The sequence below is a fragment of the Calliphora vicina genome, chromosome 5, assembly GCF_958450345.1.
Source record: "Calliphora vicina chromosome 5, idCalVici1.1, whole genome shotgun sequence".
In the NCBI taxonomy this organism is placed as follows: Eukaryota; Metazoa; Arthropoda; class Insecta; order Diptera; family Calliphoridae; genus Calliphora; species Calliphora vicina.
This window is the reverse complement of record NC_088784.1, coordinates 18,303,183-18,322,968: the sequence shown is the minus strand read 5'-3', so window position 1 is coordinate 18,322,968 and position 19,786 is coordinate 18,303,183. Positions and strand designations below refer to the sequence as shown.

The 19,786-nt window shown below is 32.3% G+C and overlaps 2 protein-coding genes across 2 annotated transcripts; one reads left to right on the top strand and one right to left on the bottom strand.

Moving 5' to 3' along the window:
• Window positions 1-12,199: 12,199 nt before the first annotated feature.
• On the bottom strand, window positions 12,200-12,736 carry LOC135961679 (guanine nucleotide-binding protein subunit gamma-1-like). Its single transcript, XM_065513217.1, has one exon. It carries the CDS (start codon window positions 12,544-12,546, stop codon window positions 12,343-12,345), a length of 204 nt encoding a protein of 67 aa, XP_065369289.1. The 5' UTR covers window positions 12,547-12,736; the 3' UTR covers window positions 12,200-12,342.
• A 3,911-nt stretch (window positions 12,737-16,647) lies between these two features.
• CCT8 (chaperonin containing TCP1 subunit 8) lies at window positions 16,648-19,483 on the top strand. Its single transcript, XM_065511005.1, has 3 exons — window positions 16,648-16,809; window positions 17,103-18,133; window positions 18,544-19,483. Exons 1-3 carry the CDS (start codon window positions 16,750-16,752, stop codon window positions 19,091-19,093), a joined length of 1,641 nt encoding a protein of 546 aa, XP_065367077.1. The 5' UTR covers window positions 16,648-16,749; the 3' UTR covers window positions 19,094-19,483.
• The last annotated feature ends 303 nt before the right edge of the window (window positions 19,484-19,786 follow it).

The following is a 19,786-nucleotide window of genomic DNA, read 5'->3' as shown; positions in this document are numbered from 1 at the left end:
TACATTCAATTTGGGCAATAAATATACCATTTTAAAGGGATTTATTCACAGAAGTGCAGAATATATATTTTATTGAAATCGGTTCGGTTTTTTAGGAGTTATAAGCGTATAAAGATGTTACTAACACATATGCAAAAACATGTGCATGTGAACCTTAAGCTAAAATGTAAACAAAGCAAAGCGTGTTTGTCCAATTTGTTGTTGTAAATAAATAAGAGAAACAAATAAACCGTATTGATTTCGCTCTATTTTAAGTGAGAATTGTTATAGAAAAGAAAGAAGAAGACTTTAGTAATTCAAAGTCAATTAAAAAACTATATTTTGAATGTGTTTTTTTGTTTTGTTTTCTAACTCCCATATGCATAAACAATTTTTAAATTTATCAAAGGTTTATAAAACAAAATTTCCATTCAAAATTTGTTTTATAAACCTTTGACAAATTTAAAAACTGTTAATGTATATGGGGGTAAATACTTCATACGAATCAATTTCTTATCACGGCATGAAGTTCAATAAAAAATGGGACGGGTTGGAACAAATGGTGAATCACCTCCCATACAAATTAAATGGTTATTTATAAATATTTTGTGAACTATAATTGCAAGATTCTCCAAACTTAGTCTAAATGGCTCATTTATAATTTTGCATAGTTTCGCTGAAATTGTTCGGAATTGGAATAGTGGGCGTGGCCCTATACAAAGTAAATAATTAATTTCGAATATCTGTAGAACTATAATTGTAAAAGTGTTTAAACTTTTTACGAATTAATTTCTTATTACTGTGCGGAGTTTATCTGAATATAGACGGAATTGGATTAGAGGGCGTAGAACCTCCAATACAGAGTAAATATTGATTTCGAATATCTGGGGAACCAAAATGGGATGGGTCGGAAAAGGAGTTATTCAAACTTTGTCCGCATAGCTCCCTTACAATTTTACAGAGATTGTCTGAAAATGGTCGGGATTGCAGTAGTTGTCGTGGCACAATGTAAATAATTAATTTTGAATATCTCGAGAATTATAATTCTAAAAATATTTAAACTCTGTATCAATCAATTTATTACCATTCTACGGAGGTTAGCTAAAAACGAATTTATTCCTGATCCCTGTACGAAGTTTAGCTAAGCGTGATCGGCGTAGTAGAAATGACACCTCCCTTATAAAGAAAGTTAAAGTAAAGCGAATTTACTTTGAAAACACACTTTAAGGCACTTAGATGATGTTTATTCGAAAAGCGTCTCTGATAAACTCACTCACGACTGCAACCTCTGCCACTATTTATAACACTGCATTACCATCTAGAAAGCTCTTTAACTGTCAAAGTTCGAATATTCTAGATCATACGTCATCTGTGGTGTACTTTCTACAATGTTCTTTAACTGAATATTCGAATACAGCGTTGCCAACTTACGATCAAATCAACTGAAAGCTTTTATTTAACAATGCCCACAGATATGTTACAGTCTGCCATTACAGCACTGTTATTTGAAAGCATTATGCTACTTTTAAATCAGCCCTTAAAATCGTTATATTTGAATTCAAGTACAATTTCGTAACAATATTTTTTAATTTTACTAGGGTAGGGGTAGCGAAGTGCACCGGGTTATGCTAGTTTTTGTAATTACGAAAAATAATTTTGACAAAAAGTTTCCATTGTCTATTTGCAACTTTTTTCACGACTTCAAGGAATATTTTGAAAATCACAAATGGCAAAATGTGCTGAAAATATTAAAATTTTTAGAAAAAATCCTAGTCATTATAAATTTTAAATTATAAAAATTATATTAAATTTTAAGCAAATCAAAGTTAGTAAGTAACCTAAAAAAATCCAAGCATTTACTCATTTCCATACAATTATACAAAAATACATTTATCAGTATACAAGCATCTATGAAAAGTACTATAACAGTGAAGTAATTTAAAACATAATAATCATGTACATATAAGTGCAGCCATGCTTAAAACATTAATAATTCTGCTTAAAAAAAACTGTGTTTTTTGCCACAAATTTTAATAAACACTCTCAATAATGTTAAGATGTTAATCACAATAATGTTTTTACGGTAGTTGTTGTTGGTTTTGTTAGCATTAAAGGATTTTACTGCTTAAACATACTCTCCAGAGAGCGTGTGTGTAAAAGCTCTCTTTTAACGGTTAAATACTGGTCAACTCTTATTCTTAACACACCCATATTGTGAATAAAAATAAAGCAACAACAAAATAGAAAATTAAGAGTAAAGAGATTTTAAGGATATACTAGACATGTTGATGCTGTTGTTGTTTTTGTTATGGTTGTTGTTTTGTTGCCTATAGTTGTTATTATTGTAAAACAATAATGTGCAAATGGTGCTATATTTAGTGTACATGTGCTTTAAATTTTGTAAGGATACACATGCATACATACATACATATTTATAAGCATGCATGTGCATGCCTTAGTATGGGTGCATACATATACATTTTATATACATACATATATACACAATACATTTATGCAATTTATATGTATATAAGTATGAGTATATCTCTATGTATTTATGAGTTTGTCAACTTGGTGGTTGTGGGTCATTGAACCAAAAATGTTGGTTGCTTGGTTGTATGGTTGGTGGCTGGCTACGTGTAAAGATAATACTACAATTTTATTATATGTATATTGTTCTTGTTACTGCTAGTTCCTTTTTTTAGTTTTTTTTTATATTGCACTTGTTGTTAATTTCTTATTCTAAACTACTACTACAAGTACAAGTTTTTACAATTATTTGTTATAAATGCATATTTTTTCTTATTATTCAAATCCTTTTCTTTTATATTACACATATTTATGGAGGCGAAACCAAAAATTTTGATGAAAAAAATTAATTTTTGAACCTTTTCTCCTCTGATTTTGTTAATATTTGTTAGACTTGTTTTTCATGGCCATACAAAATTAAAAGTTCTTCAGAATTTTGAAATTCGCTTTAGTTTGGTTTTTATCTACATACCATCAGTAGAAACTTTTACTTATTAACAAATAGTTGACCGCCCTGGCTTCGCCCTGGAGCTATTTACTAATGTTCGTTCTTTAAGTTTCTCCAACCCACATACACCTACAACCCACATACATTATTTATATAAGGGGGATTTCATGTCAAGTGAACCAACTTTTGAAATCGATGTCTTCCGATCGGGATGAAATTTGCACCAAGGTTAGCTCTATTGGATAGTAACTCAGACACAATTTTTCAACAACATCGGTCGAGAACTCTCTGAGTTATAGGGGGTAAAATTTTGACAATTTGGTCAAACAGGGGTTTTTTCTTATCCATGTAACTTATTACCTATTGTTCTTAGCAAAATGTGTTCCAAATAGTATAGATAGCTATTTCTTCGATCTTTCGAAAAAAAATATTTAAAAAAAAAAATAAAAAATTTTTAATATTTTTTTTCCGAAATCAAAAACTTTTTTGACTTTTTTTTAAAATACGCTATTTTTTTTTATTTTTTTTTTTTTTCTTAAAATAAAGTTTAGATATTTTCCTTGAACACCTACTTGGTCGCTTAGTGGGATGCGAGTGGGATATCTATCAAAATAAATATTTTGTAACTCAAAACATAAAATTTTTGACTTTTTTTGCAAAATCAAAAACTTTGTTGACTTTTTTTTTTCAAAATGGACCCTTTTTTAATCTTTTTTTTTAGGTCAAACAAAAGCTTAGATATTATCCTTGAAGACCCTTTTGGTCGCTTAGTGGGATGCGAGTGGGATATCTATCAAAATAAATATTTTTTAACTCAAGACTTACAATTTTTGATTTTTTTTTTTGCAAATACGATTTTTTTTCCAAATGGGCCCTTTTTTTAAAATTTTTTTTGTAGTCAAAAGAAAGCTTAGGTCCATTCCTTTAACATATTTTTAGTCCCTTAGTGGGATGCGAGTAGGATATCTATCAAAATAAATATTTTGTAACGCAAGACATACAATTTTTTAATTTTTTTTTGCAAAATCAAAATTTTTTTCCAATATGGGCCCTTTTTTAATTTTTTTTTTTGCTCAAAAGAAAGCCTAGGTCCATTCCTTTAAGATATTTTTAGTCCCTTAGTGGGATGCGAGTGGGATATCTATCAAAATAAATGTTTTAACACAAAAATTGTATGTCTTGAGTTACAAAACATTTATTTTGATATATATCCCACTCGCATCCCACTAAGCGATCAAAACCATCTTAAAGGAATAGGCCTAAGCTTTCTTTATAGCAAAAAAAAAAATTACAAAAAGGGCCCATTTTAAAAAAAAGTCAAAAAAGTTTTTGATTTTGCCAAAAAATCAAAAATTGTATATCTTGAGTTACAAAATATTTATTTTGATAGATATCCCACTCGTATCCCACTAAGGGACCTAAAATATCTTAAAGGAATGGACCTAAGCTTTCTTTTGACTAAAAAAAAATTTTTAAAAAGGGCCCATTTTGAAAAAAAATTCGAATTTGCAAAAAAAAAGTCAATAATTGAATGTCTTGAGTTACAACATTTTTATTTTAATAGATATCCTACTCACATCTTCCTAAGTGACAAAATAGGTCTTAAAGGAAAAGACCTAAGCTTTCTTTTGAGCAAAAAAAATTTTTAAAAAAAAGTCCCATATTGGAAAAAAATTTCGATTTTGCAAAAAAAAATTAAAAAATTGTATGTCTTGCGTTACAAAATATTTATTTTGATAGATATCCCACTCGCATCCCACTAAGGGACTAAAAATATCTTAAAGGAATGGACCTAGGCTTTCTTTTGAGCAAAAAAAAAAAATTAAAAAAGGGCCCATATTGGAAAAAAATTTTGATTTTGCAAAAAAAAATTAAAAAATTGTATGTCTTGCGTTACAAAATATTTATTTTGATAGATATCCTACTCGCATCCCACTAAGGGACTAAAAATATCTTAAAGGAATGGACCTAAGCTTTCTTTTGACTACAAAAAAAAATTTAAAAAAAGGGCCCATTTGGAAAAAAAATCGTATTTGCAAAAAAAAAAGTCAAAAATTGTAAGTCTTGAGTTAAAAATATTTATTTTGATAGATATCCCACTCGCATCCCACTAAGCGACCAAAAGGGTCTTCAAGGATAATATCTAAGCTTTTGTTTGACCTAAAAAAAAAGATTAAAAAAGGGTCCATTTTGAAAAAAAAAAGTCAACAAAGTTTTTGATTTTGCAAAAAAAGTCAAAAATTTTATGTTTTGAGTTACAAAATATTTATTTTGATAGATATCCCACTCGCATCCCACTAAGCGACCAAGTAGGTGTTCAAGGAAAATATCTAAACTTTATTTTAAGAAAAAAAAAAAAATAAAAAAAAATAGCGTATTTTAAAAAAAAGTCAAAAAAGTTTTTGATTTCGGAAAAAAAATATTAAAAATTTTTTATTTTTTTTTTTAAATATTTTTTTTCGAAAGATCGAAGAAATAGCTATCTATACTATTTGGAACACATTTTGCTAAGAACAATAGGTAATAAGTTACATGGATAAGAAAAAACCCCTGTTTGACCAAATTGTCAAAATTTTACCCCCTATAACTCAGAGAGTTCTCGACCGATGTTGTTGAAAAATTGTGTCTGAGTTACTATCCAATAGAGCTAACCTTGGTGCAAATTTCATCCCGATCGGAAGACATCGATTTCAAAAGTTGGTTCACTTGACATGAAATCCCCCATAAATAAAATATCTAAATTTGTACTGCATACTTTAAGGTGCTTTTTTTTATTACAGTTGACTGGACTCAAAAAAAATTTCCGAGTTTTACCCAGAAAAAAATGCAAATCGCTCCAGCGGTTCTCACGTGATGCCATTAGATAAATGGACCATTTCATTTTTATATATATAGATGTTGATAACATTAATTGTGAATCCGCTTTAAAAGCTCTTGGTTATCATTGTGAAAATAGAACATTTGAGCTTTTTCCGTTAGATTATTCATGCACAGAGAAAACAGATTCATGATAGTAACCGAATTTGTTGTCAATCGAAGGATTCTGCATTATTGATCGAATTTTAAAGTTCTGGCTACAATATTTTAGAAAGGGTAACAAAAGTTTGGTTGCTTCAACCGAAATTCTTCTTTTTCCACTGACTTTCTGTTGATAGAACCGAACAATTCTATGTGTGCAACCGAATCATTCGATTGACCACGAATTCGGTTGCTATCACGAATCTGTTTCTCTGTGTGAGACTTCTAGAACATGCCATTGTGTATATAAATAGTAACAGCGAGTTGCAAAGGAGTTAGTATATCGTAGACGCTATTCGAGCTAACATCAAAAGTTAACATTTTTGAAAGGCCCGACCTATTATATGGTCGGGCTTGACCGACCAAAAACATTTTTCTTTTAAAATTTCAATAATATATAATTTTGAGTGATTTTCGGAAGTGGGCCTTATATGGTAGCTATGACAAATTATCACCGATCACTATGAAATTGGGTCGTGTGATTTATTTCTATATGAAAGTTAACTATGATGAATTTTGTGTGTATACCAAAATTTTTAAGCGATTTATGCACGTTAAAGTGATTTTCGGAAGCGGGTCTATATGGGAGCTATGACTAATTATGGACCGATCGTAACAAAATTTGGTGACATGAATTTTGTGTATATAAAACTTATTTGGAGCGCAATTTGTGGAGATACATTTATAAATTGAACATTTATGACCGATAAAGTCCAATTTCGGAAGTAAATTTGTATGGGGGCTATGTGAAATAATGGACCGATTTCATCCAGTTTCAATAGGCTTGGTCCTTGGGCCAAAAAAATAATATGTAACAAATTTGATTGAATTATCTTCAAAATTGCGACCTGTACTCTGCGCACAAGGTTTACATGGACAGCCAGCCAGCCAATCAGACGGACGGACATCGTTTAATCGACTCAGAAAGTGATTCTAAGTCGATCGGTATACTTTAAGGTGGGTGTTAGACTAATATTTTTGGGCGTTACAAACATCTGCACATACGCATAATACCATCCCCACTATGGTGGTGTAGGGTATAAATACAAGGCCTGATGAGTCAGTGAATGAGTGAATGAATGAATGAGTCAGGCCTTGTTGTTTTATATAACAGATGTTTACAAAAAAGTCCAATAAGTCGATCGTATGTATACTTTAGTAAATGTGTATATATTCAGCTGTGCCGAATCTTTATGTACCCTTCACCAAATTATACTTCAAAATAAAACTTTTAAATATTTTCAGGTAAACCAAATTTCATTTTTTGAAAAAAAAAAATAAAAATGTTTTTATATACGTCATTGCAAAGGTCATTGAAATATCTATCATTAGATATCCATATTGTCTATATTAATGACTTAGTAATCCAGATATATGTAGGTCAAAAAATTGGTAAAAAATCGAGGTTGTCCTCAGCCATTTGTGTACCGATTTTCTCGATTTTAAATAGCAATCGAGCCGGAAGAATTCCGGAGATATTGATGTATGAATCGTTTTTTTTTTTTTTTTTTTTTTTTTTTTTTGATGTATGAATCGTGGACAGACAGACATGGCTTAATCAACTCCGCTATCTATAAGGATGTTGTTGTACATTTTGGATAAATAAAGCAGCCGCAGACAATCAGCGGATACATGGGAAAGTATTGGAGGATCTTTCGAATTCCCAATAAATCCCAAGTTTCAAATGATCCTTGTTTCGTCGTGGCGGGTCATTGACGCCACTAAACAAACAATCACCCAACTTCGTGCTGGGTAACCTAAATGACATGCTAACACCGATTCGTATCAGAAGTTTAACCGTTAACCAAACGGACCCCATCTTGGGGGTTTGCTGGAAGCCCAAGATCGCATGCTGAAGTCTAATCAGCTACTCATGCTAAGTTATATGATTACCGAAACCTCAAAAAACGAAAATAAAAACCAAATGATTTCTGTGATGACTTCAAACATCGGACACGATTTGGAACTTGGGACGTTCGAACGCTTGGAACAGATTCCACAAAATTGGAACAAATATGCAAAGAAGCTAAGAACTACAAATTAGTTTTCCTAAGTCTGTGTGAAACCAGACACCATGACTCTGGAGAGATGTTAGCAACTGACGGTTTTACATTGCTATATTCTGGTAAACCTGCCGATGAAACTCCCTCAAACGGAGTTGAGCTGTCATTCTTACAGAATAATCATAACATTACTTGCCTCCAGTGCTTAACCAGTAGCGAAGGAGGATTTTTACAGTCATCTATCCAGAGTAATTTCAACAGTAAACTTATTGCTAATGTAGGGCGACTTCAATGCTCAAGTGGGCGCAGACAACTCTAATCGTGAAAGAGCCATGAGCTATCGTCGCTTAATAAGAATGACCGAAAACGGCGATATGTTAACTGAATCGTATTTAGCTAACAATCTGGTAATTGGCGGTACAATCTTCCCTCACAAGAGAATACATAAGATTACATGGCAGTCTCATGACCACCACCAAACGGAGAACCAGATTGATCAAATCTTAGCCTCAAGCAGCACAAGGCCCCAGGATCTGATAACATCTACCCTGAACTTCTGAAAGCTGATCCAAATACAAGCGCCCTCTTGATTCGTAAAAAAACGTATGGGATCGCAATGAACTCTGCGAAGATTTAAAAGAAGGTGATCTCACCGAATGTATGAACTGGAGAGGCATAACACTTCTAAACATGATCAACAAAGTCTTTGCAAACATTGTCCACAATCGATTATCTGATTCCGATCAAGAATTCAGGTGCGAACAAGCGGGATTTAGAGCACAAAAATCATGCATATATCATATTAATAGCCCTCGTATCATTATCGAAAAATCTGCAGATTATAGATATCATTTCTACTTTGTATTTATCTATTTTTAAAAGGCTTTCGACGCTTTTGGGATATCCTTTGCTCATGAATTATTCACCCCTATCCCGAATCAATCATCCCTATCGGCAATAACATGTGAAATTTTGTTCCCATGAAATATCCATTTCCCTCGAAGGGAAAATTGCTATCGGGAATATCACGATGAACTTTACATTCACAATAGTTGATTTTGTTCGTAGCAGCTGTTTATTGTTTACAAAATTCCATCTACAAATTTCACAACAAGGGGAATTTTTTCACGTGAACAAAGTTGATGAACGAAAAAAGGAAAAGGGAAAATATTTCATGTGAAATATTGATTCGCGATAGGGGTGAATATTTCACATGAAATGTGTTCCCTTTTCCTTTTTTCGTTCATCAACTTTGTTCACGTGAAAAAATTCCCCATGTTGTGAATTTTTTAGATGGAATTTTGTAAACAATAAACAGCTGTTACGAACAAAATTAACTATTGTGAATGAAAAGTTCATGGGAATATCACGATAGCAATTTTCCCTTCGAGGGAAATGGATATTTCATGGGAACAAAATTTCACATGTTATTGACAATAGGGTTGATTTATTGGTTCAATATTCTGTATTTAAAAGAAAATGATTTTTAGGCAAAATATTTTTGAATCTCTATAAAAGACAAACCAAAGTGAATTTAAAATTTCTTAGCAACTTTAAATTTTTTAAGACCATAACGAACCTGTGTACTAAGTTTCAACAAATTTGCAAGGGTTAAGTTCCGATGCCTTGTCGAAAAATTGTGTTTTCTTCCTATTAGTATTAATTGCTGTAGAATTAATTGTAAGTCCTTAAGACTAAAGAGAATATTCCGTTTTTTCTTGTTAATAAAACACTTAAAAACGTTTTTAATTTAAATTTATTGCAATTATAAGAAATATATAGATAAGAAATATGACACCAAGTTTTATTTTATATTAAAGTGTTATAAGTTAAGATGCACTTAAAAAAAATAATATGAAACACTAAACTTTTTTATGGATGAAAAATAATCAATTTAATTCATTATAAATTGGAAGCATTGTAAGCCAAATGGTTTAACTAATGTCTATTTGTTTACAAAAAATAAGAGAGCTATATTTGGTTATGCTGAATCTTATATACCCTTCACCAAATATAATTTGAGAGCAAGAATAAAGAAAAAAAATATTTGGGAGTAAAAATTTTGTTGGTGAAAAAAAATCGGATTAGAAAATACTTCTTCCGACCCATTGTCGTGATATTGATGTATCAATCATGTAAGTTAATTGGGGTCCTCGGAATGTTGATTTCAACAGACAGACGGAAATCACTATATCAACTCCGCTATCTATAACGATCTAGAATATAATAAACTTTATCGCAAATGAAAAATGAAGAAATTACAAATCGAATGAAAGGCTATAAAAAAGTGTCTAAAATATAAATGTGTAAAGATGTCCCCTTCAACATGTGATTTGTTAAAATCAAGAATGTTTATTTGGCAGCTCTGTTTTGTCCTGTTCATATTTTTGTAATTTTATGCCAACTTGAGTATTTTTTCAACCATTCTCCTTCTTAATGTGAGTTCAATGGCCAAAATGCATTGGAGTGGTATTTATACAAAAGCCGTCAAGCGCACAGGAAATGGAATTATTTAAATTTTCTTAGAATTTAAACGATACACAGTGGAAGACGAATATAATGGAACAGAGCTAGAGACTAGACTAGAGACTAGACTAGAGACTAGACTAGAGACTAGACTAGAGACTAGACTAGAGACTAGACTAAAGACTAGACTAGAGACTAGACTAGACTAGAGACTACACTAGAGACTAGACTAGAGACTAGACTAGAGACTATACTAAGGACTAGAATAGAGACAAGACTAGAGACTAGACTAGAGACTACACTAGAGACTAGACTAGAGACTAGACTAGAGACTAGACTAGAGACTATACTAAGGACTAGAATAGAGACAAGACTAGAGACTAGACTAGAGACTAGACTAGAGACTAGACTAGAGACTAGACTAGAGTCTAGTCTCTTGTCTAGTCTCTTGTCTATTCTAGTCTAGTCTCTAGTCTAGTCTCTAGGCTAGTATCTAGTCTAGTCTCTAGTCTAGTCTCTAGTCTAGTATCTAGTCTAGTCTCTATTCTAGTCCCTAATCTAGTCTCTAGTCCCTAGTCCAGTCGCTAGTCTCTAGTCTAGCGGTTTGGAAGTGCTGATTTTGTCACGGAAGACTAAGATAGCCCAGGCCAGCAAAAAAAAAAGTTTGAAGACCAAGAACTGAAGGCATTACTCCATGACGATTCTTGTAAAACTGAACAAGAGCTTGTAAAATCATTGCGAGCTACTCAATCAGCAATTTCAAAACGTTTGCGAACAACAGGATTCATCCAAAAGCAGGGAAATTGAGTACCATACGAACAGAAGCCGATAGACCTTGAAAGACTTTGCATATCCGAAATGATGATTTAACGCTATAAAAGAAAATCATTTTTGAACCGAATCATTACTTGGGATAAAAATGGATCCTTTACGATAACCCGAAGCATAAGAGATCGTATGTGAAGCGCGGACAATCAGCCGTATCGACACCAAAGCCAAATGTCCATGACGTTAAGGTAATTCTCTGATTTTCGTGGGAGCAAAAGTGTGCTCTCTGTTATAAGCTGCTGAAATCTGACCAGACCATCACAGTGAACCTGTATCGAACGCAACTGAATCGTTTGAAGCGAGCATTGGTTGAAAAACGCCCAGAATATGCGGCCAGACTGGACAAGACAAGACTATGGATCACTATAGACTAGACTATAGAGACCTATAAAATCTTGAATATAATCTTACGTGTTTCTAAATCAGTTTCTTATATTATTTCATTAATAACATTTTATATTTCTCTTATAGAAAAGTTCTTACAAGCCAAAAATGTTTTTAATTTCTAATAATTTATTTAAGCCTTTTTATATTGAAAATTAAACACAATTTGTTTTTTTATTTATAATTTTATAAATTTATATGTATTTTAAGATTTCCATTGATATATTTTTTTGGTTTATAATACTACAACAAATACATTTATTATATAATTATATTTTTTCTATATTTGTTTTCATAAATTCAGTTTAGGTGCATGCATTTCAGTAGACTAGAGAAAGTTCATCAGTTACCCAGATATCATCAATCCTTTTACATATATGTATGTATAAACTCCAATAGAGAGCTTAATTATGATATTTATAAGATTACAATTTTTAAGATTTAGCTTAAAACATTAATTTGTATATAACAATAGACGGTTGGTTAAATATTCATACATACATAGATTTCAATACTGTGGGGTTTCAAATGCTGTTTTTTTTTTATATTTTTTAAATATGTATAAATATAATGCTACCAATAAATAATTGAGTTCCATGTATTTAAAGTGCCTGGACGCTTTGAAAATCCGCTAATAGAAGTGTTTAGGAACTGTTGATAATAGTTTCTTTTGTTTTTTGCTACAATTTACAAAACACTGCAGGAACTTTTTTCCCTAAACGGATTTAGTTTTTGACTGGTAAAACCGGTTAATAGACAATCCTCGTTTTCATGCTCGGACATGTATTTTATCATCAGCATAGAGGACTCTGAGACCCGGGCACGTGATATCTCAACTTCGCGTCTTAATTGTTCGTTAATTAAGCGCTGCTGTTGTATATTGGCAGCCATTATGTCCAATAGAGCGGTCTCCGCGAGCCCTATGTTGCTGCTTAGGGACTTCAAAGTGGCTGATAAAAATATGCAACAGGCCAGAAGAAAGTACAAAAACTTAAATGCCTAAACACACACCGCTTTTTTTGTTGTACAAGCACTTGTAGCTTTAATGCCTTAAGGTAGGCAATGCTATTTGTTTAACGAGAATTTCAAAACTGCTGCAATGTAGAACAAATTTTATTAATTTCTGGATTTTTTATAAGTTTTTATTTGTTTTACCTTCAACAAATTAATAATGTATGGATTTTTTTATATACTTATCTGTGATAATTATAATTTACTTATAAAAATCAATAAAATGATGGCCAGATGTGCTGAAAATATGTGTTAAAAACAACTCTGTCATGGGTAATTGGTTAAGGGTGAGAGTAATTTCTAAAAATTAAACTAAATACATAGGAATATAATGTAAACATGTTTTTTATAAGAATTTCTATCTTTTTAAAAAACTAGACAATTTATAGCCTCAAAGGCCATTTTGTTCATGTTTTGAATGAATTTTATTATTTTGTTTTAAAAACTTATGGAACGAGTTGTGAAAATATCACTGACGTAATTACAGTATTTATCGATTTCCAAACCCTTCAAAAGTGAGTGAGTGACAATACAATAGAAACTTTTATTGAAATCTATACCAATAGAATGTAAACTATCTTAGAAATATATATTTATATTTGGCAAACTGAAATTACGAAATAAAGTTTTCAAAAAGTGACAATACATTGGAAACTTTGTTTCAAAATTATATTCCGTAATTTCAGTTGTCACATATGGCTGATATAAATAAGCAAAAATCGAAAAGAAAAACAATTTTCAACAAAATTAATTTTTTTCACTAAATTTTTATTCCACCAACATTTTTATACCCTACACCACCATAGTGGGGAGGGTAAAATGCGTTTGTGCAGATGTTTGTAACGCCCAAAAATATTAGTCTAACACCCACCTTAAGGTATACCGATCGACTTAAAATCACTTTCTGAGTCGATTAAACGATGTCCGTCCGTCTGGTCGGCTGGCTGGCTGTCCATGTAAACCTTGTGCGCAGAGTACAGGTCGCAATTTTGAAGATATTTCGATCAAATTTTTTACATATTACTTTTTCGGCCCAAGGACCAAGCCTATTGAAGCTGGCTGAAATCGGTCCATTATTTCACCTAGCCCCCATACAAATGTCCTCCCGAAATTGGACTTTATCGGTCATAAATGTTTAATTTATAAATGTATCTCCACAAACTGCGCTCCAAATAAGTTTTATATACACAAAATTCATGTCACCAAATTTTGTTACGATCGGTCCATAATTAGTCATAGCTCCCATATAGATCCGCTTCCGAAAATCACTTTAACGTGCATAAATCGCTTAAAAATGTTGGTATTCTCACACAATTCAACATAGTAAATTTTCATGTAGACATAAATCACGCGACCTAATTTCATGATGATCGGTCCACAATTGGACATAGCCCCCATATAAGGCCCACTTCCGAAAATCACTCAAAAATATAAATTATTAAAATTTTAAAAGAAAAATGATTTTGCTCTTTTACTTAGTGTAGGGTATTATATGGTCGGGCTTGACCGACCATACTTTCTTACTTGTTTTTCATAAATTTATTTTTTTTTTGTCAAAAATTTTTTTCACCAAATTCTTTTTTTCACCCAAATTTGTTTTCCTCAAAATTTTGATTAACAATCAAAAATCTTCACGCTAGATTACATGTATAAAGTAACCAATTGACTTCTCTGCACTACAAATAGAACATACATATCAAATGACCCAAAATATATTTGAATAAGTATTCGATCGTGTTCAACTGCGGTAATTAGCCCCCTGTTTATTTAAAGGAAATAAACCACCGTTTTTAAAAGTTATAAAAACGATGTAAACATTTTGAGTTACACTACCACTTTTGATGTCTAGTGTTGAGTGCAAAAATAGCAGCCTCACAAAACAATAGTGATAATGACCTTGAGAAATGTTTCATTAAAATTTATTTTGTGCAACATTTTTTCTTCACTTTATTGATAATGCAAATAAAATTCCAAAATTCCAATGAATTCCAATAGAATAAATATTCCATCGTGTTCGCTTGCGGTAATTAGCATTCTGAATATGATTTATTTTCATTTAGTTTAAGAAAAATCAACATTTTTATAATTTCTTTAATTCAATCGAATATTTTTTAACGAATAATCGATTATTTTTATCGAATAATCGAGTCATTGCAATAAAAAATCTAAAACTTTTATTCAGAAATCCGAAATTATGCATATCTTAGCATAAAATGTTAAATAAGTTGTAATTATTAATCGTTTAAGCGAATAATCGTAAATTATTTTAAAAATTTTTCATTTCAATAAAAAAAATCAAATAATTAATCGGAAGACCTGTTTTATATTAGACAATTTAGTTGCCCAAGTCTCTTGTGTTTGTAGATGTCAGAGGTAAGATCGGTTTAGGCGATTGATCGAATATATCTAGCTAAAACTTCAGTAATTTCAACGAAAAATCTATTTTACATGAACAAAATTCAAATCATGTTGCATTTAGTTAATAATTTAAGCAACTATTCCTTTAAATTTACAATTAATTTTTATAAATTTCAGATTTCTTACAATTATATAATTTAATCGATTAATTTTGACTATTAATCGAATATTTCTAGCGAATTTTAACAAAAATTTTAAAACTCTTATTTTAAAATTTAAATTTATGCCATTCTTATAACTAAGATACAAATCAAGGTAGTTCCATTTAAAATTATTAACGAATAATCGTTAAAATTAACGATTAATCGTTTGATTTTGTTTTTTGTTCAAATTTTTTTAATTTTCATTAATTTAATCGATTAGTTTGTAACACATAATCGAAAATTTTTAACGAATAATTCAATTATTTCAAAATCTAAAATTTGTATGCAAAATTATACCAGTTTTATGCTAAAATGTTAAATGATGTTTTAATTTTGTTAATAATCAATTACCTTGGGTGTATGACATAAAAATGTGAGATTTTTCCAGTATCCCAGAGAGAGCTTTCTGCATCTATCGAAACAAATAGTAGTCGTACGGAGCACGGTCTGGACTATAAAGCCGGTGAGGCAAAACATCTCTACCACTTCTAAACACTTTTTAAAAGGTATTACATAATGTGGCCGAGCGTTATGTTGGCCACATATTCTGGGCGTTTTTTCGGCCTATACTCGCTTCAAACGAATCAGTTGTGTTCGGTATGATACCCTGTGATGTTCTGGTCAGATTTCAGCAGTTTATAATAGAGGACCCTTTTGCTGCCACCAAATACAGAGCATTTCCTTTGCGCCATGGATATTTGGCTTTGGTGTTGTTGTTGTTGTAGCAGCAGTGATTGCTGAGTTGACAGTCGTGGGAATGTGGCTTTGGTGTCGTTTCGGCTGGTTTGCCGGGCTTCACATACGATCTCTCACGCTTTGGGTTATTGTAATGGATCCATTTTTCGAATGTAATGATTCAGTGCAAAAATGATTTTCTTTTATAGCGTTCAAGCAGCATTTGGGACATGGTCTTTCAAGGTCTCTGGGTTTCAATTCGCATGATACCCAATTTCTTTGCTTTTGGAGGAATCCTGCTGCTCGCAAAGGTTTTGAATTGCTGCTTGAGTAGCTTCCAATGATATTGCAAGCTCTTGTTGTGTTTTACAACAATCTTCATGGAGTAATGCCTGCAATTCATATTCAACTATCAAACTTTTCTGACTAGGCGATATTTGTCTTCCGTATAAAAATCACTTCTGAACTCGCACATTGAAACCGATGGAACACTTTTTTTTAACTTTTTCATGAAAAAAAATTTATTAAAAAATCGTTCCAGTTTTCAATTTTATCCATTATTGTACAATTAAAACATTTGATTAACTTATTAATAAATAATAATACCGCCATTAATTAACATCAATTATCTTTGTTTACTTATTTTCCAACATCTGGCATCTCACGCGAACAAAAAACATTCCAGAAAGTAACCATCACACCTAGTAACCGTTAACCATTTGACGAGTAACCGTAGGCGGCTTTGACAAGAAGTGAGGTTAATTATTGTTATTTCTTGTCTTGTTGAGAATTTGGTCATTTGGTCGGTTTTGTTAAATTGTGAAAAGGAAAAAATCTGTGCAAAAAAATGGCTTTATCTGTACCCAAAGCACCCGGCGTTGCCCAAATGATGAAGGAAGGAGCCCGTGTAAGTGAAACCCATTGATTATCAAAGAAATTTCCATATTTTCCCAGAAATTTACAAGAAAATTTAATAAAAAACACAAATGCTGTCATGCGGTAGAGTGTAGAACGCAGAACAGCTGCATAAAAACGATGTCATGCCTGCAAAAAAAGAGACTTGATTTCTCAAATTGACTGACTCATCACGGGTTGGCTTGTAAATTGTGAAAAGACTGTGGAAATTATTAAATTTTCTTGCAAATGTTAAATGAAAATGTAAGTGTTTGTTTTATAAAATGTTAATTTTGTTTGTAACAGATGTACAGCGGTTTGGAAGAGGCTGTTTATCGTAATATTACCGCCTGCAAAGAGTTTGCAACAACCATGCGCTCCGCCTACGGACCCAACGGCATGAACAAAATGATCATCAATCATATTGAAAAGCAATTTGTGACCAGTGATGCTGGCACTATTATGCGCGAATTGGATGTAGAACATCCAGCTGCCAAACTTATGGTTATGGCCAGTGAAATGCAAGACGCTGAGGTTGGTGATGGCACCAACTTTGTGGTGATTTTTGCTGGAGCTTTGCTTGAAAGAGCCGAAGAACTTTTGCGTTTGGGCATTACAACCGCCGAAATTGCTGATGGCTATGAAAAGGCCATGGAAAAATCTTTGGAAATTTTGCCCAAATTGGTGTGCCACGAAATTAAGGATTTCCGTGATTTGGCTCAAGTTAAGGAGTGCTTGCGTGCCGCCATTATGTCCAAACAATATGGCCAAGAAGATTTCCTCACCGATTTGGTGGCCAAGGCCTGTGTTGCCATTTTACCCAACCAGGGTACCTTCAATGTGGACAACATTCGTGTCTGCAAAATCTTAGGCAGTGGTTTGTCCAAGTCCGAAGTTGTTAACGGTATGGTTTTCAAGCGTTTCGTTGAGGGTGATGTTTCCTTTGCCGAAAAAGCTAAAGTAGCCATTTTCTCCTGCCCCGTTGATATCATTCAGACCGAAACCAAGGGTACTGTGTTGATCAAATCCGCCGATGAACTTATGAACTTCTCAGCTGGTGAAGAGAATTTGTTGGAGAGCCAAATTAAGGCTATTGCCGATACCGGTGCCAAGGTAGTGGTGTCCGGCGGTAAAGTTGGTGATATGGCTTTACATTTCCTCAACAAATACAATTTGATGGCTGTGCGCTTGAACTCCAAATTCGATTTGAGACGTTTGGCTCGCGCCGTCAATGGCACAGTGTTGCCACGCGTTACCACCCCCAGCCAGGAAGAGTTGGGCTACTGCGACAAGGTTTGCATCGAAGAATTGGGTGATACTGCTATTGTAGCTTTCAGGTAATTATATTATTACACACTAAACATTTGTTTTAAATGATTTGAGAAGGAATTTGAAAATAATTTATTGTTTATATTGAATTGAGTGTATAGAAGTAGGAATAGAGCATAATTTTGAAAAATTTTAGTCTAATCTGAACAGTCATTCATAAGAATACTTTATTTTGAGTATTTATTATAAATAATTTGAGAAGAACTCAGAAAATGTCTGGTTTAAAAGTTTGATTTTTCTGTACTAGAGGCCACTAAAAGCAGGAATAGAGCATAAATTTTAAAACGTTTAATCTAATGTGAACAGTAGATCATTAAAAAGTGTTGGACGTCTTATTTTAGCCATATAATTGTGCACAATTTTTTATTGACAACAAAAAGAGATTGATTTTACAAATTTATCTCCCTTATCTTTTTAGAAACGAAGGCAAAGACTCACGCATCGCCACCATTGTGGTTCGTGGTGCCACCGATAACTTCATGGACGATATTGAACGCGCCATTGATGATGGTGTCAATAACTTCAAGTGTTTGTCACGCGATGGCCGTTATGTAGCCGGTGCTGGCGCTGTCGAAATTGAATTGGCCACACAAATTGCCGCCTATGCTGATACCCTACCCGGTTTGGAACAATACGCTGTCAGACGTTTTGCCACCGCCCTAGAAGCCTTCCCCAAGGCTTTGGCCGAAAACACCGGCATCAATGGCACCGAAATCGTCAATCAATTGTATTTGGCCCACAAAGAAGCTGCCGGCAAAAATATCGGCTTAAATATTGACGCAGAGAAAGCCGAAACCTACGATGTGACCACCAATAAAATTTTTGATCTTTTCCAAGCCAAATACTGGGGCATTAAGTATGCTGTAGGTGCTGCCAACACAATCCTCAAAGTCGATCAAATCATTATGGCTAAACGTGCTGGTGGACCCAAACCCCGTCAAAATGCCGGCAGTGATGACGAAAGTTAAATTTAGTTTTCTCTTACGTACAAAATCATTTGGCATTTTATTTTTCCTACGTTTTACTAATATTTTAGCTATCGCATTGTTTTAGGTCTTTTTCATTCTACAAAAAAAATAATATGTTTTTCTCACAACTCACCTTTATTGTATTAATCCTTAATTTTAGTTTCGAAATAAACTTCTAAGGATTTCTTTTTTTGTTTCTAGTTTTACTTAATGTTTAACATAATTTTGAAAGCTTCATTCATACATATTGCAAGTCCTATGAACAATTAATTTTGCAATTAAAAAAACACTAAAAAGAAAAAATAAAATATAAAAAAATCATAAATAATCAAATAAAAAAGATATTTATATAAAAAAAAAATACAACAAAAAAACTTAAAAAGGATAAAATTTTTGATTTGTTTTAATGTAATTGGAAGGAAGAGCTAATTAAATCTATGAAATTTCTTTAAAAAAAATTCTCAAATTCTGATAGTTCTTCAGTTTTTAACGGGATGATTTAGATAATCAGCCTTATTTTGAAAGGCGTTGGCGTTTTGTACTAGATAATCTAGTCTAGATTCAATAAGATTCCTTAATCGATTACGAAACTGAATACATTGAAAGTAAATACATACAGACCTGTCACAGAATTTCATTCCAATCGAAAGTGAAATTAATTCCGTATTTTGCTTTCTCGAAAAAAGTAAAACG

Bases quoted from the DNA above. Each gene is read 5' to 3' on its own strand.
- LOC135961679 (XM_065513217.1), bottom strand. From the start codon at position 12,546: ATGGCTGCCAATATACAACAGCAGCGCTTAATTAACGAACAATTAAGA.
- CCT8 (XM_065511005.1), top strand. From the start codon at position 16,750: ATGGCTTTATCTGTACCCAAAGCACCCGGCGTTGCCCAAATGATGAAG. The intron at 16,810-17,102 runs GTAAGTGAAACC...TGTTTGTAACAG, and splicing joins TGATGAAGGAAGGAGCCCGT to ATGTACAGCGGTTTGGAAGA. The intron at 18,134-18,543 runs GTAATTATATTA...TTATCTTTTTAG, and splicing joins ACTGCTATTGTAGCTTTCAG to AAACGAAGGCAAAGACTCAC.